Raw genomic sequence first — 23863 nt, 5'->3', positions numbered from 1 at the left:
CAGCTGATCGGCGGTTCGCAAAGCGGCTTTCCTATGGCCGATCTTCGCTAGACAACGATGATTCTTTCCCATTGAAACGCATTAAACAGGTTTCAATGCATTCCAATGGGGAAATGCTTTTCGCTAGACAATGATTACGCTAAACAGCGGAACGGATTATAATCGTCTAGCGAGGCACCACTGTAGTATGACCAGGTAGGTTACAAACACTCCCACAGGGCTTCTTTTATGCAAAGATGGCAAACCAGCCCAACTGAGAGTTCACTTACGTATGCCAAACAATAACACAATGCCTTGTACCTCTTGATTTCCTACTGCAAAGTTACCATTCATTATCTGAAAAAAGTCCATGAGACAATCTTGAGAAAATGTATTTAGAAAGCACTTGAAGTAATTTCAAGTTACTTCAATAATGCTTCATTTTACAGGCTTAGACAAGTTGGAGAGTTAACAGAGAAATATGAAGGAATGAACTATCAACGCTGCCCTTGAAATAAAGTAATGGAATGCAAGGTGGTGGAAAAATTTTACTTAACAATAAGTTTAAAAACAAATAATTTACACAATACAAAAACATAAAGCATACATTAAGAAAGACCTCCGATACACACTGCTTTTGTTTTGAATTCTCAGCTATGAATACTTTCCATTTGAAGGAAGTTATGCACCATTCCTTGAATTTTCAGAAAAAGCTAGAGATCAAGTGTTCCTTTCCCCTTGAATTTCTTTGCTGAGCGTTCGCTGGCTCGGAACTGGATTCTGCTGCCATAGATGTAGGATACAAAGCCATCAAGCTCTATGCTGAAGACACTGTTAAGCTTTGGAATCACTGAAAGAAAAGCCAAGAATCAGAAACTTAACACAAGATTATAACTTTATGTAGGGAGGTCTTTTAATGTGGTAGTGCCACTTTTCTTGTACGGTCAACCCTCGACTTACGAACGGCCCTAGTTAAGAACATTTCGACTTACGAAAGGCTCCGATAGGAAAATATGGACTTGACTTGCGAACTTGGATTCCAGTTACGAACTGAAAAAAAGTGTGGGGAAGGCAGAGAAAGCAGGAAATTTGAACGTTCAATTAGCAAAGAGGTTGCTTGTCTGCTTCCTCACTCGTCCAAGCGGTTAGAGAGTGGGAAGAGAGACCTGGGACTGCCTGGTATTGTCATTTTTAAATGTAAAATTTAGTTTAAAAGGTGCTTTTGTTTGAGTTAAACGGTGCTTGGGTGAAAGGGAGCTCGGTTTGAGTTAAAACCTGCCTGGGTAAAAACCTGCTTAGTTGCTTTAAAAGCTGCTTGTTTTGATTTAAAAGGTTCTTGGTTGAAAAGGTGCCTGTTTTGGTGTAAAAGGTGCTTGATTTAAAAAGCGTTCTTTTTAAACAGTGTTTGTTTGTTCCCTCTGTGGTTTCCTGCCTTTTTTTAAACCTACACCATCTTAGGTTAAAAAAAGAAAAAAAGAAAACAATTTCTGCCCCTAGTGGTAGGAACGCATTAACTGGCTTTGCATTAATTCCTATGGGAAGTACAGTGGTGCCTTGCTTGACGAGGATAATCCGTTCCAGCAAAATCGCTGTAGAGTGAAATCTTCGTCAAGTGAAATAAAAAAGCCCATTGAAATGCACTGAAAACCGGTTCAATGCATTCCAATGGGCTAAATACCTCAGTGTCCAGTGAAGATCCTCCATTGGGCGGCCATTTTCCATGCCTGTGCAGCGAAAAATTCCTTCCTGAACACAGCGGGGAGCCATTTTGAACAGCTGGCAGCCATTTTGAAAACCCGACGATCAGCTGTTTTGATCGTTGTAATGCGAGGAATCGGTTCCTGAAGCAGGGAACTGATCCTCGTAAAGTGTTTTTTGCCCATTAAAACATCGTTTTGCGATCGCTTCATCGTGAAGCGGATTCATCATCAAGTGGGGTAAGCGTTAAGCGGAGCACCACTGTAATGTTTCAACTTATAAACTGCCCCTCGACCTAAGAACCAAAACCAGCCGGAACCGATTAACTGGTTTTCAATGCATTCCTATCGGAAATGCTGATTCAAGTTACGAACTTCTCGACTTACAAACCTCCTTCCGGAATGGATTAAGTTTGTAAGTCGAGGGTTGACTGTACATGGTGTTTATAAAGATGGAAAACAACATGCCCCAAAGGGCTGAAAACACACACACACACACACACACACACACACAACAGACACCAGCAACAGAAGACAAAGAGGGAAATAGAGATAGAACCACAACGGAGAAACAGCATAGCAGATACTTAAGTGGCTGTGTTACATGTGTCATCAACATTCTTCCAAGAAATACTGTATATTTAAGATAGATCAGTTAAGCTTGAAGCTGGCCTCGCCTAATTTTGCCTTCTAGGCCCCGCCTATCCTTGACTTTAGCCACACCTTCTATCTGCACGAAAACCCCTCAATTGTTAGTGAACGAATGAAGCCAAAAACAAAAAAGGGGCAAAATTAGCTATTCTTTTCCAAAGCCACTGAATAAACAGTCAGAAGAGCTCAATTTCACATTGGTTGTCCAAGTATTATCTTGGAAGCCAAGTGTCCCTATTAAATGAAAGTTATTTATTTATTTATTTATTTATTGAATTTATATCCCGCACCATCTGCCAACCAGGCCAATCTGAACGGCGAACAACAATATCAGCAACTCTATTAAAACACAATAAAAAATAAATTAATGCCTGACCTAATAGGGTAAATTTAAAAAGATGGTAATGAAGGTGGTAAAAAGGGGGTGATGGACAGGATGGCAAAAAGGATGGTAAAAAAGGAGGCTGAGATCTTAATGCTCTGGGAAAGCCTGGTGGGAAGAGCCAGGTCTTCAATGCTCGTTTGAACCCATCCAGTGAGGGTGCCAGGCAGATCTCCATGGGCAGGTGGTTCCATAGGCAGCCAAGAAGGCCTAGCTTCTTGTTCTTTCCCTCTTGACCCTCCTTTGGGGTCAAGGCCCTCAACCGCCCTGTCTGTGAAGAATGGGTATTATGGACAGATCTGGCTGGCAGGCGATCTGATAGGTACTGAAATCCTAAACCGTTTAGGGTTTTGAATGTTATCATCATAACCTTGAAGTTGAAGTGGGAAGCCAGTGAAGGGTGGCCAGAGTGGGGGAGATGTGCTGGAATTTCTTCACCTCAGTTATTAATCTGGCTGCCGAATTCTGGACCAGTTGAAGTCTCCGCATCAGCCTCAAGAGTAGCCCCACGTAGAGAGCATTGCAGTAGTCTATTCTTGAGATTACGAGGGCATGAATCAGCGTCGTGAGTGCCCCCACATCTAGACAGGGATGCAGCTGGGCAATCCTCCGAAGATGGAAATGGACTGCCTGGACCACAGATGCCACCTGGGTTTCCAAGGTTTGATCCAGGGAGACGCCCAAGGTGCAAACCTTTGTGGGAAGAGTCACTCCCCAAAAGGAGAGGGAGTTTCCCAACTTACTGATGCTAGTGGCACCCACGCACCAGATTTCCATCTCATTTGAATTCAACCTCAGCCCATTTGCGCTCATCCACTCCATTAAGTTATTATTTATTTATTACAGTGATGTTTCACCTTTTCCTCCATGACTCTCTCTTGCCCCCCACTTTAATGTTACAACCACCTTGTGAGGCAGGACAGGTCGGGATACTGTGGCTGGCCCAAAGGCACCCCGGGAGTTTCACAGCCACATTGGGATTTGAATCTAGCTCTTGCCAGATCCAGTCAAACATTCTGGCCGTGATGCTCCACTGGCTGTGATTTTTTGTAAAAAAATCTGAACTAAATTAAGAAGGCACTATTTATTTACCGTGTTTTTCGCACCATAAGACACACTTTTCCCCCCACAAAATAGGGGGGGTGGAAAGTCTGTGTGTCTTATGGAGCGAAGAAAACAGATATTTTCCTGTTTTCTTCTCCTAAAAAATTGGTGCGTCTTATGGAAAGGTGCGTCTTATGGAGCGAAAAATACGGCACCTTTTATCAGGCAGTATTGAATGCTGGGCTGTATACAAAGTTTTATTTATTTATTTATTCATTCGATTTGTATGCTGCCCGCACTCTGCAAGAGTCTCTAAGGCTAAACCCCCATTGTCTTAGTGCTGAATCTAGAGAACTGCTGGATAGCTCAGTGGCTTGGGCATCTGGTTGGGAGTTCAAATCCCCCACGGGGCCTCCTTGAGAGGGGCTGGACCTGATGATCTGCAAGGTCCCTTCCAACTCTGCAGTTCTAAGGTTATCATTATTGTTGTTGTTATGATTACGGAAGAAAAGTTCTCTTAATTAGCTACTGACTACTTTTCAAACATGAACATCCCAACTCTGTAACAAAAGGTTTTGCTTATGCATTCAGGGCTACAAAAGATGAACGTCCACTTGCAATGGCATCTATGAGCTGACATGACAACATCCAGAAATGAAATCAGTCAAGACGAAGAGAGGGGCCCCGTACATACCTTTCAGCTTGTCTTCTTTTGTAATAATTTTGAAAACGTGTTTCATTTCCTGTAGAACGATGCCCGTGATACCAACGTAGGAGGGACATTTGGATTTTGTTACTGTCAAAAGAAAGCCAGATCGTCACAATGGAACAGCCAGGTTTGACATTATACATTGCACTAATTAAAAAGGCAAACAAATGAAAACGTGGCAAAGGCATAACATTCGAGAAAACATTTCTACTGCTCTCATAACACTAGAAACCAAAAGATGGTACTTCTTCACAGAGCACATAGTTAAAGAATTAAATTGGCTTTTACAGCATGCAGACGTAAAGGTAAAGGTTCCCCTTGACCTTTAGTACAGTTGTGTCCAACTCTAGGGCGCGGTGTTCATCTCCATTTCCTAGCCATAGAGCAAGCATTTTTGTCCGAAGACAGTTTCCATGGTCACGTGGCCAGCGTGACAAGACACAGAACGCCATTACCTTCCCACCGTGGTGATACCTATTTATCTACTCACATTTTTACATGCTTTCGAACTGCTAGGTTGGCAAGGAGCTGGGACAAGCAAAGGGAGCTCCTTCCATCATGTGGATTCAATCTTACGACTGCTCGTCTTCTGACCCTGCAGCACAGAGGCTTCTGCAGTTTAACCCACAGCGCCACTATGTCCTTTGTACAGCATGCAGAGACGACTATGCAATTCAATGAATGAAAAAGGGAATTACAGAAATTACAGTGATGCCTCACAAGACGAAAATAATTTGATGTGCAAGTCATGTCGTATTGTGAAAATTTCGTCTTGCAAAATTTTCATAGGAATGCATTGGAAAAAAATTCATCTTGCGAAGCATGGCCATAGGAAAATTTGTCTTGCGAGTTACAAAAAAATAAATAAATATCGCAAAACACTTTCATCTTCGAGTTTTTCATTGCATGAGACGTTCGTCTTGCGAGGCATCACTGTAAAGCTTGTATGGACTAACATGGCTACCCCTTCTACAGGTATAGTTCAAGTAACTATGATGTTCCGTAGCCTTATGTGGAAGCAGTTTTGTAGTTGAGTGTGGTAGTGAAGCCAGGGCTCCGGGGGGAGGGGTCAAGATGATTCATGAGCAGGACAGCATATTCAGCTATGCCCCCCCCCCCAAACTTCTGTTCCCTCTGAGCTTAGCCATAAAGAATCAAGTTCTTCAAACCATTCTCGGACTAACTGGGAGAACTGGAGTTTTTCAGGAATAATATTATTTTCAGTTCTACTCATTAGGGCAGCAAAGTATTTGGCAAAGTATTTGAGGGTGGCATAAGAGAAATAAACTTTACAGGCATATTTTTTTGGCCTCTCTTTAGACTTATCATGGGACTTCCAAGATGGAGGCCCTTGCTTCAAAATCAGATATTCCTGGGAAATCGTGGTTTAACAAACTGGCATACAAGTGTTAAAGCTGGTCAGGGAAGGAAGCAAAGAGGCAGGCAGGCTGTTATCTACCCAAAACACAAATAAAAATGGACCGTGTCTAGGGAGAGATCAAAGATACCTGTAATGAGAGCTCCATGAAGATCTGCTTTGAGGAGTTTGGTCTGAATCATCTGCGGCTGCCTAATGAAAACCATAAAGAGTCAAATTCTTCAAAGAACTGGAAATCAAAACGAAATTGCAGGAGAAAACTGTAAATAGGTTCAAGGTAAAGGTAAAGATTCCCCTTGACATTTTAGTCAGTCGTGTTCGACTCTAGGGGGCGGTGCTCATCCCCGTTTCCAAGCCGTAGAGCCAGCGTTTGTCCGAAGACAGTTTCCATTGTCACGTGGCCAGCGCGACTTAGACACAGAATGTTGTTTACCTTTCCACCGAGGTGGTACCTATTTATCTACTCGCATTTTCACATGCTTTCGAACTGCTAGGTTGGCGAGGAGCTGGGACAAAGTGACGGGAGCTCACTCCATCGCGTGGATTCGATCTTGCAACTGCTGGTCTTCTGACCCTGCAGCACACAAAGTCTTCTGCGGTTTAGCCCGCAGCGCCACCACATCCCTAAATAGTTCAAGGGGTTCTTTAAAAAAAAGCCATACAGAATGTTGCTTACTTTAATTTTTTTTTGTTTTGTTTTAAAAGAAAGATCCTTTGCAAAACAAAGTTTATGGCTCGATAACCAGTAGTCAAGGGAGAAGCTCATGCTTAAAATTTCTATGGATTCATGTACTGAGATAGGATCCATTACGGTACACTTCTGCTCCTTTCACCTCCTAGCTATACTCCTGCCATCTCTGGTTTCCAGGACAATTCAACGCTTGCATCATTTTTATTTATTATTTATTATCATTATTCTTCTTACGCTCATGTACTACTCTTATTAATCACCACCAGCACCATTTATAAAGTGCCTAACAATTACTATTATACAAAGATTAAACACAGGAAAGTCCCTTCCCCTAAGTTTACATCCTATGCATCACCTCTGCCCTCCCAAACACAAAGACTGATTAGGCCTAATATTAGTTTTGAATTAAATTAGACCCATTGGCCTAAATTCAACGGTGAGCCCAAAGTAGAGTATGAATCAAGCGTTGAACGATGAGACGGTATTTCAGTGAACTCCAAAGATCGGATGAGTTTACTCAGATTGGACCTACTGCTTGGACTTAGGCCACTGAAGTCAATGGCGCACATTTGTGTCAGTCAACAATTCCCACTCATTTTCACTGGCCTGCTCTAGTTGAGAGCAAAATTGGATTTAACACAGAGAGCTCAGTGTTTTACTGCAAAGCCAGAGGTTGGGAGTTCAATTCCCCGCTGTGCCTCCTGGTAGAAGAGCCACCCTGTGCAGCCCTGGGCAAGCTGCACGGTCCCAGGATATTCCCAGAAGAAGGGAAGAGTAAACCACTTCTGAGTAAACCATTTCTAAATGGAAAACCCTAGAAAAAGTCACCATAAATCCAAATTCACTTGACGACACACTATTATTACTCAAAAGTACCAGGGATAGTCAATCAAAATTATAAGTGCATTGACTGGTATGGTATAACAGAGACAAGTTTTAACCAAAACCCTAAGTATCTGTTAAATATTGGCATGATATATATGCTGTTCCTAATATTGCCATTTTTTTGTAGCTCTGATGATGTTATTTCTGGAATCTGCAACTGTGTGAAATTTCTTGATATTGTTCCCGATGACAATAAGGACCACAAGCGAGATATTTCCATAGCCATATTCTGCTAGTTTTTCCAATTCTTTATCTTCAACTCTGGCATCTCCTGGAATTGCGATGTCAATGATCCAGACATTTCTTTGTTCTATTACTACTATGTGTGGTGTATTATGTTCAAGGTGTCTATCTGCTTGGATCTGGAAATCCCACAAGATCTTGACTTTGTCATTTTCTGACACCTTCTCTACCTGATGTTCCTACACTTTATTTATATTTACATTTATTATTAAAGTAATCTGACATATAGAAGTATTCAAACACACCATTCCCTATTCCAAAATTTGAAGCAATACACTTCACCCTTAATCTCACTCTCCCACCAGAAGATTTTCCCCCTTTTGGGAATAACCCTGACCTTCTGGTTAACGGTCTCTATCACTGCTCTGCTTGTAAGTCATGACAAATGGATCTAATCATTATTTATGTTAAATAAGCTTACGTCTCAGGACTGAGTCCATTGCAGAGACTTCTGATGTACTGTTTCCATAGTTCATGCAATGGAACAAATAACTCATACCTGAAGAACAAATGGAACATCTTTATTGATCATCATCAACAACATCTCATTACACCAATTAAACATGTAAATTTAGGATTTAGAAATCTTCCTCCTGGATCACCAGTTTAATAGGAACAAACATTAAATCAGAGTGGCCCATTTGAAAGTCTCTTGATGGCAAGGTGTAAAAATAAGACCTCTGGGCTAAAATCAATGGAAAAATCCAGGATCTTGGTACTGCTGTGATGGAACAGCCACGTGCCTCCCCAAGAAGAAACAGCACATATACATGCACATATGCGGGAAGAGTGTATGTGCAGTTCCCAAGTAATATAGTGGGCAACTTTAAAACTTACAGATGTGTTTTAACATGCTCTTTCAATGGATTACAGTCCATACACTGTGCATATACACCATTTGAACTGATATAGAAGTTACACTGAGTGAGCTTTATTCATCACCTTTTCATCAAATACTCACACATTATACTCATGCATCTTATGAAAACTCATAGGAAAATAAACAGCTTACAGGTGCCACATGATTCTTCTCTTGTCCCCAACACTTTTCTCTGTGTGCATAGACTAACATGGCTTGCTTGGAATGTTAGTTAGAATAAAAAGGGTCACAGGTTGCCCTCTAGCGGCTACCTGCCATTCCATAGTTGTTCTGAACAGCAACAAAGCACTTGGGATATCCTAACCAGGGATGTGCGTTTTGGACTACAAATCCCATCATTCTCCTGCAGGACCTTATGAACGCATAAATTGTACTCACCTGGAGATCAGGCCCAGCTGGCAGGCCTCGTGCATTGAACAGGCCTCCTGTTTGAAACGCCCTGGGGGCTGTGGAAAGCTTCCTTTTTCTAACAGGACGTGACCCTGGTGTAAAGCCTCAATGGGTGAGGACGGCCAGCTGGGCCTGGCCTCCAGGTGGGCATACTGTGGGTGCTTGTAAGGCCTGGGTCCTGCAGGAGAATTATGGGACATGTAAACTTCCTGTGGGCTTCACTTTACTCTATGGCAAGTACAACAGGATTTCAACCACTTTGCTAAATAACCTTGTAAATCAGCTCACAGGAAATACTAGGCTGCATTTTTTTTTACTCACTGGGCTGACAGAGCAGAGATGCAGAGCCCTGGGCTGCCTCCAGCACCGAGGTTTCATGCTGGATGAGGAGGATGGAGTTATGTCTTGAGCCACACCTGACTTAAAACTCTGATTTCCTTTGAACAAATATAGAAGTTACACCGAGTGAGCTTTATTGCCACCTTTCCATCAAATACTTTGGCTATTTTTAAAGCTATGAGCTATTGTGGAAAAGAGATCACTTCAAAGATATCTGGAAAATCTATACTTAATGATGCAAGGGCTAAGAAGAAAAAACAAAATCCAGCCTCCAACTCTTGAGATCTTTGCACTGTCTGTCTTCCAAATATTCGAAAACTCGAGGGGCCAAACTGTACATCCAGGCGAGGAACTTGGGATGTTTAGATGTTTTTGGACTGCAGTTCCCCTTTGCTTTGTCAGTACAACTAATGATGAAGGATGATGGGAGTTGGGGTTCAGCAACATCCGGAAGGCCATTAAGTTGCCCAACCCTCCCTGCATCGTTACCTTTGCTGTTCCGGTTTAATCTCAAAGAGCCGCATCGCTCTCCTGTGTCTGGCTGAGAATCCTTTTCCCCTTCTCCTCTTCTGCTGTTTCCTCCTTTTGTGGAAATGTTCAAGGACGACAGCTTTTCGGGTAAGGAGGTCCTGGATGTCTTCGTCACTTTTCCGGGGCATGCTGCGCTTCAGAAAAGCCTTCACAAAAGCCTCGGCTTCCTTTGGCCCTTGAGGCTGTAAAAAAACGAGCGCCTGAGGTTATTCCAGCTCAATCAAGTTGAAGGCCAATGCAGAAGAACTTGGAAACACTGGCCGGAATTTTGCAATGTTGTGACCCTGGTGTAAAGCCTGACAGCAAACAGCTGCAAGTGAAGAAGCGAGGGCGGGCATTTGTGGTGGCACGCCACATCATGAAGCGACACTCAACCGCAGAGGTCTGCAGTGAGTTCTTAACTGGTAGCCATTCACTGCCAAGATTTGCACCCACTGTGCTACGTTGGTGGGCACAACGACCAGGATTTTGGCCAACATGACAATGCAAAAACTGCCTTAAGACTCTGTGATCTTTTCCTACAAAGGCAACTGCGAGCCTTACGCAGAAGAAAGAGTGTTCTGGGGTTCAAGGACGTTGAACTGTGTTTTCAAAATGGCGACTCAAACTTTATTGGGTTTTATGCCCTCCCTCATTTCCCAGCAAAGCTAGGGACTCTTCAGGATGTGCCCTGTTTGAATATCTGCAACTTTCCCCCTGTTGCCTCTTCCAGGGAGCCTATGGGGTTTTATCTTCAAACTTCTGCCTGACACCTACTTTTTGTAACCGGTTTGCCAGATCCGTGCCCAGGAAAGGCTGCACAAAGAAACCTGTGCAGAAACAGGCATCGCCATCACATGGATTTGGGACAACTTTTTCTGGACTGCGCTCCCCAATTCTGGCTAGGGAATTCTAGGTCATTTATAACCTGCATCCATGCTTTCTTGCTTCAGTCCCCCACACCCGTCCCTGCCCCATGTTGTCCCTTTATGGGAGGAAGCTCTGAAGTGGCTGCCAAGCTAGATCCTGTGTTGTCTGCAGCTTCAGCTCACAGTCTGAAGATGCCCAGACTTTCCCTAAGCGTTTGAAGAGCAAAAAGGGTGCAGCTCTGTGTGTGTGTGTGTGTGTGTGTGTGTGTGTGTGTGTGTGTGTGTGTGTGTGTGTGTGTGTGTGTGTGTGTGTGTGTGTGAGAGAGAGAGAGAGAGAGAGAGAGAGAGAGAGAGAGGACTGTGTGTGTGTGTGTGTGTGTGTGTGTGTGTGTGTGTGTGTGTGTGTGTGTGTGTGTGTGAGAGAGAGAGAGAGAGAGAGAGAGAGAGAGAGAGAGAGAGAGAGAGAGAGAGAGAGAGAGAGAGAGAGAGAGAGAGAGAGAGAGAGAGAGAGAGAGAGAGGCAGGCCAGCTTCCCAGATGCCAACCCTCTTCCTCTCCAAGGGATCACAATAGCAGGGACAGAAATGTCCCCCATGCTGTAGATTTAAAAACTGAGAACAATGGATATTTAAGAAACTAGCCATCATCTCTACCCTGTGCATTCTTCCATATTATTTTCCTAATGAATATACCAGGTTAGAAGCCCGTCAGGCTCTCTCTACCTCTCGGCTCTTATCCCAATGTTATTCTTTTCCAAGAATATTCTGTTATTCCTCTACCCAGTCTCCAGTCCCTTCCGGCGTAGTCCCTACTCAGAACGTCAAGGGTTATCAACTCTGCTGGCCAAAAATCCAAGTGGAAAAAAAAATATACAGCAACATCATCAGCGTAAATTTCAGCTGTCATGGACTAAGTTGTGTGTAGCGGATGTGCAACAGCAAATGCCTAAACCGACTTCATAAATTGTGTTAATTCACAGCAGGAATTTATGCCAATAGAGTTAGGATTTGGAAAGGGGTAAATGACATTTGTGTCTCAGAAAGAAAGGATCTCATAGATGCTATCTATATAGGACGTTCTTCACAACAACAAAAGTCTTTCAAACAAAACAACAAGAACAAAGTACCTGGATGTTAAGTAGTTTTGCCGTTTGCTGAGGTAGTGGGTTGTACAATATACCTGAAAGGTAAAAGGAGATTTCTCCATCAAACACGTACATGTTGTGTCCATTACAAATGTTAGGTCCTGTGCTGTCAGGTCATATCCTATTAACAATCCTAACGTAGTTTTCAATATAGGTGTGGTTTTTAAGGAAAAAGCATTAGCAGTGACACTCTCTAGGGGGTTCCCATGGCCAAGGAGAGATCTGAACCCAGGTCGTCTCAGTCCTAGTCTCTCACTACACCAAACTAACTCTCCCATTAAGAACACCTCCTTTTCAAATAAAAAGTCTGTGGGCCATTTATTTGAAATCACAGAGCAATATGGAACTGCATTCTTTCACAACACAGTCTGTTCAAAAACCTGGGCCATTTGGAGAGCTTGGAACAGTCACTTTTTAAGGCAACAACTCAATAATCTTCTAGTCCTCATGGATGGTGGATATCCGATTCCTGACTGCAGGATTCTGGTGAGTGTCCAGAAAATTAACTTTTCCCAGTCCTCGGTGTGTGGAACAGATTACCGAAAGGGAGATATGTTTCGTAAGCTCCAAACCCCAAAGACTTGAAGGCAGAGGCAGTGAAATCTGCAATAAAGTGTTGCAGTGTGTAGCATTCCCAACAAGGGTTCCAGAGCTAACCAGCCAGCCAAGTCCCCTTCCGGGCTATTCCATTTCTCCTCTTTCTGGATTTTTCCACCCCAAAACAGACATCTTGTGCTTGATGGCCACTGGCTACTTTCAATCTTTGCCCGGCTGCTGTTGGGGAGTTTAAAACCTCCTTTGGCCCCTTCTCACAAACTGCATGAATCCTTTTGCAAACTTTGGGAGTTTTCCCAATTTTGCTGATCCCTTTCCTCTTGTACCAAGGTGGTGCCACGTTGCCTACAAGGACTGAGGCTGCCCTAGGTTGGTGGGATTTGGCTGAAAATGTTTCCATCCAACTTCCTTTTTAAAAGAAAAATAATAAATAATGAAAGATAACAAGGCGACATCAAGACTGTAGTTTGGGCAAATCAGGAGGAAAGTCCAGATGCACGTTTAGGGAACGCAGGGTGTGCGGAAGGCATGCAATTCCTCCCCCCCCCCAAAAAGAAGGTCTATTGGGGAGAACGGCTCTCCATCCCTGAAACACGTCTGCTTTTGAGAGTCCTGAGTGCGAATTCAGAGCATCCGACTTCTCTTTCCCTCCCAGGAAGTCTGACTCGTGTCACCTGGCACTTTAAGGTCACGTTCACAAGACCAAGAGATACGGATCCAGACCTTTTCAGTCGCAAGAGTGGGTGCAAGAGGGGGCAAAACCCGAGTCCCGCAACTTCCGTGAGCCGTGGCAATGGGCTTTTAAAAACCGGTCTCTCCAGCTCAAATCGACTTACTGATCCGGATCAATAAATCGATCCGGATTAAAAAAAACCATGAGATTGAATCAGCCTCGCAGAAAGCGAGGAGGAGGAGGGCGCAAAGTGGGAAGGAAGCAAACAAGAGGTCCCTCCACTCCGATTTGCACAAAGGCGAAGCAACGCCGCAGCGCCGGAACCGGAGTCACTCCGGATTAAGTCTTGCAAAATCGAAGCCTCCCCCTCCCCACTAAACAGGGTGGGAGAACAAAACGGTCTAATAAAGTCATTATTTATAAACGTAATAGGTTATCAAGCCGCAACACCCTCCACGCACTTACTCTCCATCTTGCCGGTAAGAGACGCCGCTGCTCTTAAAGGGAGAGACCGAAACGCGCATGCGCACCCTGCGGAGAACCTGGCCGGGAGAGAGGCGGAAACAGGGACGCCAGCCATCAACGCATAGCGCGTACGTCAGTCTACGCATGCGTACTTATGTCTTTGGGAGACTGGCATATGAGATAAAAAAAAGAAAGAGGAGAAAACTGCTCTCTATTGCGGGTCTCTTGTTCAGCTCCTGCCTGTAGGCGTTGCCTGTTTCCTTCTAGGTATTAACTTGGGGGGAAATAATAACGCGCTGATGGGTTTGCATTTGCAAAACATTTTAAGAGTGCCTTTGCGTTTTAAAATATTTTAAAAGTCCGAGGAGAGAATCCTTGTTCTGGGATGGGGATTAATTAATTAATTAATTAATTAATTAATTAATTAATTAATTAATTAATTAATTAATTAATTAATTCTCTACAAGAAATGAGAATTCAGTGAGACAGAAAGTCAAACCCCTGCCCGGTTCTAGTCATACGAAATAAGTTAGATTTGTCCACCTCGCTGCTGTTTCCTGGAGGCAGAAGGTCGTTTATAACCTGAAAAGGTGTTGGGGGGGGGGAGAGAAAAGGGAACCGAAAGTATTCACGAAATGTTGCGCGTACACCATAGAACTGTAACTCTACATGCTTTAAATTCTAAGGGTTTTTTTCTAATTCCAAGGCGCATGCGCAGTCGCAAGACTGAAGGGCAAAAAGACTGGCAAGGGGGCTTTCCTTAACTCTTTGATTCCCTTGGTTCTTTTCTGCTATGGATTTCTCCCCCCCCCCCCCATTGCTCCTCCCCGTCGTTTCTCCCTTTCACTGCTCATGGATTTTTGCAAAGTACAAATGGACTTTATCTAAGTCTGCTTAGAGTCTAAAATTTGATAGGGAAGGGGAAGAAAACCAGAATGGGGGATTTTTTATATGCCGCTTTCCCCCACAAACTCAAAGTGGTTTCTAAGGCAGACCTTCCTTCCTCTGGGTATAGAGTAGGAGTTCTGTTTAAGTTGTAATTGTTTGCTATCAAACTGATCCCAATTCATGACATCCCTTTCCATGGTTTTCTAAGAGTACCCAAAAGAGTACCATTGCTTTCCTTTTTTTGGGGGGGGGGGTATGTGTGCTTTGGGTCAGCCTGCCCGAGACCACACATGTTGCCTCTTCTCCTGCAAGATACACTGTGGAATCGAACCCCTGACCCCTGGCTCCACAATTCAGTACTCCAAAATCTCAGCCAGCTATGATTCCATGTAAAGGTTCCCCTTGACATTTAGTCCAGTCGTGTTCGACTCTAGAGGGCGGTGCTCATCCCTGTTTCCAAGCCATAGAGCCAGCGTTTGTCTGAAGACAGTTTCTGTGGTCATGTGGCCAGCGCGACTAGACACGGAACGCCATGACCTTCCCACCGAGGTGGTACCTATTTATCTACTAGCATTTTTGCATTTTGCATGCTTTCGAACTGCTAGGTTGGCAGGAGCTGGGAGAAGCAACGGGAGCTCACTCCGTCGCATGGATTCGATCTTACGATCTTGCTGGACTTCTGTCCTTGCAGCACAGAGGCTTCTGTGATTTAACCCGATTCCGTGTAGCAATGTACAAATTTGTATTTGTGGACTGTTCTGATGTGCCTGCAATTTGGAACAGACTTATAGTGAGGTATTTAAGGAGTGGTTTTACCAGTTCCACTCCTCCAGTAAATGTCCATGGCGGAGCAGGGATTTGAACCCTGTATGCATGCGTAAAGAGCTAATCCATCACTCTATCCATTATACCGGGTCTCACCATTTGTGGACCACGCTTTCTAGAATTACCCAGGCAGCATGGGAGTTGTGATACAGAAACACCTCTAGTTGTATGGATGATAGGAGCAGACTATGGATGAGGTGGTTAGCTTTTCAAATAGATCAGTGACCCAAAAACCGTTAAGGCTACTGGTAAAGATGGAGGAGTTGTCATCTTGCATCTGAACACACAGAAGGATGGGTCTTTCCCAGAATCTCTAGTAAAGTTACACATACCACTGAGTCCTTTGTATTCACACAAAGAAGTAAGTCCTGCAATGTTCAATAGCACAGTCGATGGTAGTGTTTTAAGTGCAGCTGGAGCACAGGTTGTAAATTTTCTACATTTCCTAAAAATAAATTAAAGATTTATAGAGCAGTTCCACATGTCTAGCCTCAGAAGTGAATACTATGAACTTTAAGGAAGTGCTTTCCCCCCCACATTTAAGCACAGCACATTTTTGTGGCCTTACAGTGGTACCCCGCTTGACGACGATAATCAGTTCCAGGAAAATAGCTGTTAAGTGAAATCGTTGTCAAGCGAAAAAAAAAAAACCCTATTGGAATGCATTGAAAACCGGTTAATGCGTTCCAGTGGGCAAATACCTCATCATCCAGCGAAGATTGCCCATAGAGAACTGCCGATCAGCTGTTTAAAATCTCTGTCTTCCGAAGCAGGGGTCCGGAAAGCAGCCATTTTGCGTCAAGAGGGAAGCCGTCTTGCGGAGGGAAGCCATTTTGTGGAACTGGAAAAGTCATTGTTTAGCGAACAAACAGTTTGCAAAGCAGGCTCCTAATCAACGTAATGCGAAAAAACCCCTTGGAACTATCATTTTGCGATTGCAGTAGCGATCACAAAAAACTCATTGTCAAGCGGGGCATCACTGTAGTTCAGCAGCATTTTCCATGGGGATGTTAAATTGGGCTGGCATGAAGTCAACAGCTGTGCCTAGTCTTTTTGCTTACCTGGCACTCTCTTATGGCTACTGGCTGTAGCTAGACTCCCCATCATGGATTTGACTAACCCAACTATTCTATTTTCTTTTTAATTATGTAATGATTTTTTTATTGGTAGTGAATAGAATAATGAACTTGCCTCACAAGATGAGGATCAAATCCTTGCCTTGCTGTGGAACCTTAAGAGGCAGGGTTGGGAATGGTAAAACCATACCTTACATATCTCACACACTGTATATACTTGAGTTTAATCTGACCCGAATATAAGCGGAGGCACCCAATTTTACCACAAAAAACCCTGAGAAAACTGACTGACTCGAGTATAAGTTGAGGGTAGAAAATGGAAGGTGGGAGGAGGAAGGTGGGTACATAGAATATGCAGAAGGAGGAGGATGGGAGTGCCCTGGAAGTGAAAATGCAGTGTACTTAACCCGGGTCATTGGGCCACCCACAGAGGCTGCAGGCGCCCATAGATGAGTGGGGGAGTCTGGAGAACACTCGCACTGCAGGGAAGAACATGCAATTTTGACACTGACTTGAGTATAAGCCGGGGGGGGGGTGCTTTTTCAGCAAAAATAACTGTGCTGAAAAACTAGGCTTATACTCGAGTATATACAGTGTGTGGAAAACCCTGTTAGAGATCATCATACTTTAGAAGCAACTTTATGGCATATAAAACACATGAAACCCAAGGAGGTCATTTTCCTTCTGTATCTCCCCCCCCCCCCCCATGGAAAAGCATGTACTGTATCTTCTTCAGAGTAGTTGAAATGTACCAAGTCATTCCCTTTAGAACATTCTTTGGTAGCCCCATGAAGAGAAAAAAAACTGTTCTAGAGATAAATAGATCTTTTTTTCCTCTCTCTTTTAAAAAAATCCAGTTCACTTTTCTGAATTTTCTCTCCATCTTCAAGTGTGGCATACTTTTTCTGAAAGAAAAAAAGAATCAAATATAAGGGGTATAGGTCTTTGAAGCCATATCAGTAATTCTTTGTTGGATTTAGGTCATCCCTTTGCAGAACATTTAAGTATTAGCAATGTTTGTGAAACTGGGCCATAAATCCAGTGATCCAAGCTAACGTCTGGGGAAGTCAACCACTTCTAGAAATTTTGCAACTTCATTAAAAAAAAAGACAGAAAGAAAGATAGAATTTATTATTGGTTGTTTTAATTTCCTCATATCTCCCCGAAGCTAGTGAGTTTTTATAGCATAAGAGACAAAACATAGTTATGAGGCCAGATGTGGGTGGAAGAAATAGTGTCATGTCCTAGCATTATCATGGACAGAATCCAATTTTAGCTGTAACTGGAGTTGACCCATTGAAATCAATGAGACATGTGAGTCTTGCTTGAAAAGTTCTATTTATTTCAGGGTGTCTATCCTAGTTAGATTTGACCTCATGCATTGTCTGTTTTTTTTTGTCCCTGATCATTACCCATAACACAAAAATATCATTTAAATAATAGGAAAACACATTTAATAGAATTTGTTAAGAATGGACTCTGAAATGCAGACACCAAATCTTCCCAATCATTTCTTTGCGCCTCACTGACCAGGAGTGCTCAGCTAAGCCATGGGGCAGTGTCATCCTTGCAGTACTAACCTTCTGTGACATCACAGTAAGTCAGCCAATAGCAGTGAGAAGGCACAGAACACAGGATCTAGAAGGAAGGGGAGCTTTAATAGGTTAAATTATTGACTGCTGGTTGGCATGAGCAAGATTGATCACCTCTCTCCAGTTCTGGCTCGCCGACACTGGTTACCTGTTGCGTCCTGGGTCAGGTTCAAGGCTTTGATGCTTACTTACCAAGCTCTCCACAGTTTGGGGCCATGGTACTTGTTAGAGCATGCTTCATTGTGGCCATCTGCCTGCTCCACCAGATCCTCCCAGGCGATGCGCCTCTAGGTGGCCACTCCAAAGGGGGTCTGGAAGACATCTATGAGATGTCGGGCCTTCTTTGCAGAAGCACCAACTCTGTGGAGTCAGCTCCCAGTTGAACTGCACCTGGGTCCCTCCCTCCCAAACTTTAGAAGGCGTCTCAAAGCCATTTTGGAGAGGCCTCCCATAGCAACCTTGCCTAATCCCACCTGCCTCGTGTCCTACCTATTACTGGGATATTGCACCTCTTGTAATTATTGTGTTATTTTTCTGACTATTTATAATCTTATTGTTCTTTTTGTGTTTTATTTCATTATGGTGTAAACCACCTGGCAGGATAAAGTTCGAAACAGAGTAGTCCTAGATTGAGCCGGAATTTTTACCATTTATACATTACTGAAACAGCAATGTCTATGTTGGCTTGGGCATGTCGTGAGAATGGCTGATGGTCGGATTCCAAAAGATCTCCTGTATGGAGGATTAGTGCAGGGAAATCGCCCCAGAGGGAGACCAGAGCTGCGATACAAGGACATCTGCAAGCAGAATCTGAAGACCTTAGGAATGGACCTCAACAGATGGGAAACCCTGACATCTGAGCATTCAGCCTGGAGGCAGGTAGTGCAGCATGGCCTCTCCCAATTTGAAGAGATATCTGTCCAGCAGGCCAAGGCAAAGAGGCAGTCATGAAAGCAACACAATCAGGGAGCTGGACAGGGGACATATTGTATTTATCTTCAGTGTGGAAAGGATGGTCACTCTTGAATTGGCCTCCTCAGCCACACTAGATGCTGTTCCAAGTCCTCCATACAGAGCCTAATCTAATCTAATCTAATCTAATCTAATCTAATCTAATCTAATCTAATCTAATCTAATCTAATCTAATCTAAACCACCCAAAATAGTGCATTGCACTAATGGGGTGGAATGAATGAATGAATTAATTAATTAATTAATGTTCTGTCTGACAAATTTGTTGCTGTGTTTCAGCTTTGCTATATCAGAGCCAGAATGTAGATCTGTAAAAGTGACACATTGTGGTACTTTTTGTTTTCCCTGTGAAGATAATTATAAATTGAGCTAACCTGTTGCCTTGGTCACTAAGAAGAAAACACACAGGAGGAAACACAGCTACAAACCCCGTTGGCTTGGATACAGTGAACTGAACAAGGAGTGAATCATCATCATCATCTTCACATTTATATTCCCGGATATCAAATTAGCATACCTGGCTGTAATGTTCTTTTATGTGCACAACAGCCCTGTTGGGTAGGTTCTCTGAGAGAGGGTTGCTGGTCGAGGGTCTCCTATTGGGTTTTGTGGCTATATGGGAGATTTGCAAGGATGGGGGCTTGAGTTATGGGACTTGCTGTCAAGCTGGATGTAAGTCACACCAGCAACTCAACTGGGACTTGACTCATTCCCCACCCCCACATGACCCAGACTCATCTTGTGGCTTGCAACCCACCCACCCCACTCTTTTTTTCTGGGGGGAAAAACCTTGTTTTTAATTTGGGGCTTGGGACTCAGGACTTGGTACTAAAGACCCGGACTCAGACCCCAAAATTTGCCAACATTGCTGGAGGATTTGACCCTGGCTCTCCCCACTGCTGGACCAACACTAAGCTTGACACTATTTGGGCTCACTGGCTTTAGTAAGCATGACTGCAAGAAGCTGGTCTAATTTTAGTGGCATCTCCTCTCTGGGATCGCTCTCGAATCTGCAATTTGGATGAACCAAAGACACACCCTTTGGATCCTGTAAATTGTGTTCTATGAACCAGTATTCATCCTTTCTTTTTTGCAGTTCTTATTTTTTTTCCATCATCCCCTTTTCCACGAGGTTTGAACTGTGCTGTAATCAACACATTTTTTCACTAGAGGGCAGGGGAAGATAAGAATTAAAAATGACGAAAGCCATGCCATTCATACAGATAATTTTGCTTTGATTACAGGTTGCAAAATGTCTGCGGAAGACCAAAGAGCTACTACTTTTTTTAAAAAAAAAGCACTCATGTTTTAACAACTAAAAGGGATGATAATACATATTGAAGGACAAAATAGCAGTTTCGGCAAATGTCATAATTTTAGTATTAGTAAAGTTGTGTTTATTTATCACTCATAAAAAAAGATGTTTGGATCTTCCTTCAAATAAATCTAGAGTTGAAGCAAAGGTTAGATCTTAGGAGATCTGGGTTCAAAATCCCAATTGGCCGTGATGCTCAGTGGATGGTCATTCTCTCTGAGCCTGATCTACCAACCTCACAAGACTGTTGTGAAGAGAACATTTGGGGGAGGGGGGGAAAGAACCATGCATGCCACCTTGATTGTCTGTTTATTGTTACTGATAGCTTGTAATACAAATGCAAGTAAGATATAAGGCACTACCTTGAAGCTTGACACTTATATTGCTTTTTGACATATGACTCGTAGTACACAAGGAGTGAAGCACATTAAAGAGCTCTCACTTTGGATCACGGATGTAGAATGATGCATGGAGTTGGGGATTCATCATCATCATCATCATCATCATCTTAGAACTGCAGAGCTGGAAGGATCATTGGATCATTGCGTCCTGCCCTTGTCAAGGAGACACAGTGGAGAATCTAATTCTCAACCTCTGGCTTCACAGCAAGATAGCTAAAGCACTAATTCTTTGCTGTTCCACCATGACTCTGAAATTGCCGGCTGAAGGTGCAGCTAGTAGCTTTGGGCAGAGCTCAAAACCTCAAAGTTTAGCACCAGTGTGTGAACAGCAAATTGTTTAAGTAACTTGATCCATTAATATTAAACTAGCAAGGCAGAGATCAATAAGATTAATTTGTAAATTCATTCTCTAATTAATTTGATAGATTGTTAAACTAAACGTATCATTTGCAATTACTAAAAATGGCCAATAACAAATTAAAGTAATGAGAAACATTATTAGTCACTCTTAACTTTGCAAATTTCAACAAATTAGGGCTAGCAAATTGACTTTTAACAAATGATTTCCAAGCTCTGGCTTTGAAGAAGGACAAGGGAGTGATTTGTATGGGGACCCAGATGCTGGGGGTGATGGTCCAACTCTGCATTACTTCCCCAATCCAAATCAGACTGCTTCTCTGCAGCTCCTGTCTGAATAAGGTAGCTATATGTCCTACTTTACAAAGGACAGTTAATAGAAATTAGCTGAAAAGTGACATGCATTTGTGCTCCACTTAGTATTCCTTATGTGCTTCTCCTCCAGAGAGTTCAAGATAATATGCTTGGTTCTCCTCCTGTTGTCTTTATCTTGATAACAACCCAGTCAGGCAGTAAGAGTGTAACATGACCAAATGAGGATTTGTACCGAGATCTTTTGAGTCTTAGTCAAATATTCTAAGCAGTTGAATGCTGTACTGGCTTGTTTCTTTTTCTTACCAAAAGCTATTCTGCCATTTTGTAGCTGAGGATGAGTTACCAGCCGGATAGTTGCACTGGCTTACGCGGGAGACCAGATCCTCTTCTCTTAGAGCTGCTTTTATTTTAGCTGGTCATGAGAAGCTACTGTATATCTGGTTAAATTATAATTCTTCCCATTTTTGCTCATTAGCAGAACTTCATTGTGTTAAAGGTGTTTTTTTCCATTTCCTTTCTATCTTTTCTTTCACTGTTGTGTCTTTTCAGACTGCACATCTAAGGAGAAGAATGGCTTTCCATTTTAAAAGTTTTTCCAAAATTACAGATAATCGTATATTTTAAAACTAGACCAGCAAGTGCCTATATAATATGTAGAGGGTAAACTATAGACTATGAAGACCAGGACCCTCTTGCTTAACTCTACTTTTGCAACACAAATGATGTCAAACTCAGCATCAGATTTCTGCTGATTAAAAACGTAGGTTTTTTTTAAATTTTAGGGTATATGCAACTTTGTCTCATTAGATGTGAATTGCATGTATCCAAAATAAAAAACAAAAACAGAACTCTTTAATGTGATGGCAGACTATCACCGGTGATGACCGCACTCCCATTGCACAAACCGGGCTGTGCAAAGGATATTAGCCAAAGTTTTGCAAAACACATCATTCTGGATGATTTTTTTTTTAAAAAAGCATCAGCTGTGATTACTAGAAGCAGGACGTTCTCAATAGACAATGGGATGTCCCACCATTCAATCTAAACTACTTAGAAACCAAAAGTAAAGAATAACAAAATACGGGTAAAATAATTATATTTCCATAACCGTTTTTTTTTAAAGGTTCTTATGCTACTTTGAGCTGGCTGGACAACTCCGTGTTTGCGTAGCTGAGTGCAGAATCAGAAGCTGGGAGTTCAAATCTCCACTGTGCCTCCTAGGAGTCAGCCTGTTTAGCCTTGGGCAAGCTGCACAGTCCCAGGGCATCCCCAGAAGAAGGGAATAGTAAACCAGTTCTGAGTATTCCCTTTTAAACTCCAGAAAGGGTTACCAGAAGTAAGAATCCCCTTGATGGCACACAATTAGTATTCTTACTATGCTCTTTTGAGAGCTGTACTGGCTGAAAAGCAGGTTATACAGTGGGGTCTTGACTTGAGAACTTAATCCGTATTGGAAGGCGGTTCTCAAGTCAAAAAGTCTGTAGGTCAAGTCTCCATTGACCTACAGTGCATTGAAAACCGATTAATCCCGTAACAGGCCGTTTTTGTTCCATTTTGGTTTTTTTCTGGTCTGTAAGTCAATTCTCAGGCTGCAAGTCAAACCTAAATTTTGCGGCCAGAGAAGTCTGTAACTCAAAAAGTCTGTAAGTCAAGCCGTCTGTAAGTCAAGGGTCCACTGTACATGCCTCAAATAGATTAATAGCTAGAATTATAATGTTTCAATAGGCAGGATCTTGACTATCTCCAAATCAGAAGAGGGAAGTTCCTTTGCATTTTACCTGTTTTACCTGTTTACAACTCCCCAAATCCTCTTACTGTTGGCCATAGAGGGTAGAGCTTCTTGAAACGGAGGTCTAAAACATCAGCAGAGTTGAGTGTTTCTGATCTCTGCCTCAGTGGATCTCAGGCTGTCTGTGTATGGCTTTTTTTTTTTAATGAAATGAGATCTGAGAACAGATAGATGTCACTATTGCTGTGAGAGTAACATTGACCAAAATATTTTCCCTTCAAAAGAAGGCATATATATTTTTCCTTAACCTGCCGGAAATATTCTAGAAGGGAATGACATTTCGGCTCTTTAACACTTGATTGTGATAGAAGGGGAATGGTTTCATGGCGTTATGTGTTACAGAATTACTTTTGTTAAAGAGGGATTTCTCAGGAGGAAAATCTTTTCAAACCAACATGCTGAAGTTGAAGAACAATTGAAACAGTAATTCAGTTCCTGTCCTGCTCCCAAAAGTTACCAGCAACACACACAAATGATATATGAATGAAATAACGCATCGGCCTCCAAGGCTGTTATTGGCCCTTGCTTGCATTAAACGGCAGTAGTGAATGACTGGCAAGTGCCCAAGCAAAATATGAGGCCATTGGTGGAAATCGGTTCTCTAGGAATTTATGCTGCAAGAAAATATACCACAGTAAGTGAAAAAAAAACCCTACCATTCCATCTCTCTGTTTGTGAATTGTGTATGTGTGTGTTATGTGTTAGGTTTCCTAATTAATTATGATGTTTAATCATCGGTTTTATCAGTGCCACAGCATTGAGTTTTCACAGCTAAGCAGGGATGTGAACCCAGATCGCCTTAGTCCCATGATGTCACTCCATCCACTTCACTGGGTACCCTGATTGGTTTA

General features: G+C 42.7%; 1 protein-coding gene across 2 annotated transcripts; it reads right to left on the bottom strand.

The window, feature by feature from the left end:
- Positions 1-509: 509 nt before the first annotated feature.
- Positions 510-13619, bottom strand: POP4 (POP4 ribonuclease P/MRP subunit). Of its 2 annotated transcripts, XM_020815085.3 has the most exons (7): positions 13484-13619; positions 11773-11825; positions 9758-9981; positions 8081-8158; positions 5971-6032; positions 4448-4549; positions 510-829 (listed from the first exon to the last, which is right to left on the bottom strand). In XM_020815085.3, exons 1-7 carry the CDS (start codon positions 13596-13598, stop codon positions 693-695), a joined length of 771 nt encoding a protein of 256 aa, XP_020670744.3. In that variant the 5' UTR covers positions 13599-13619; the 3' UTR covers positions 510-692. The 2 variants fall into 2 exon arrangements, with proteins under 2 accessions (XP_020670744.3, XP_020670745.3); XM_020815086.3 differs by lacking the exon at positions 8081-8158.
- Positions 13620-23863: the final 10244 nt, after the last annotated feature.

This window comes from Pogona vitticeps, chromosome 10 (assembly GCF_051106095.1).
Source record: "Pogona vitticeps strain Pit_001003342236 chromosome 10, PviZW2.1, whole genome shotgun sequence".
In the NCBI taxonomy this organism is placed as follows: Eukaryota; Metazoa; Chordata; class Lepidosauria; order Squamata; family Agamidae; genus Pogona; species Pogona vitticeps.
The sequence above is the reverse complement of the archived record's forward strand: the minus strand, read 5'-3'. Positions and strand labels throughout refer to the sequence as shown.

Excerpts from the sequence above, each read along its gene's own strand:
- POP4 (XM_020815085.3), bottom strand. The coding sequence starts at position 13,598 with ATGGCTGGCGTCCCTGTTTCCGCCTCTCTCCCGGCCAGGTTCTCCGCA. Across the intron at positions 11,826-13,483 it reads TCTTACCGGCAAGATGGAGA|GTATATTGTACAACCCACTA; the intron begins GTAAGTGCGTGG and ends TTTACCTTTCAG. Across the intron at positions 4,550-5,970 it reads TCATGGAGCTCTCATTACAG|TAACAAAATCCAAATGTCCC; the intron begins GTATCTTTGATC and ends TTCTTTTGACAG.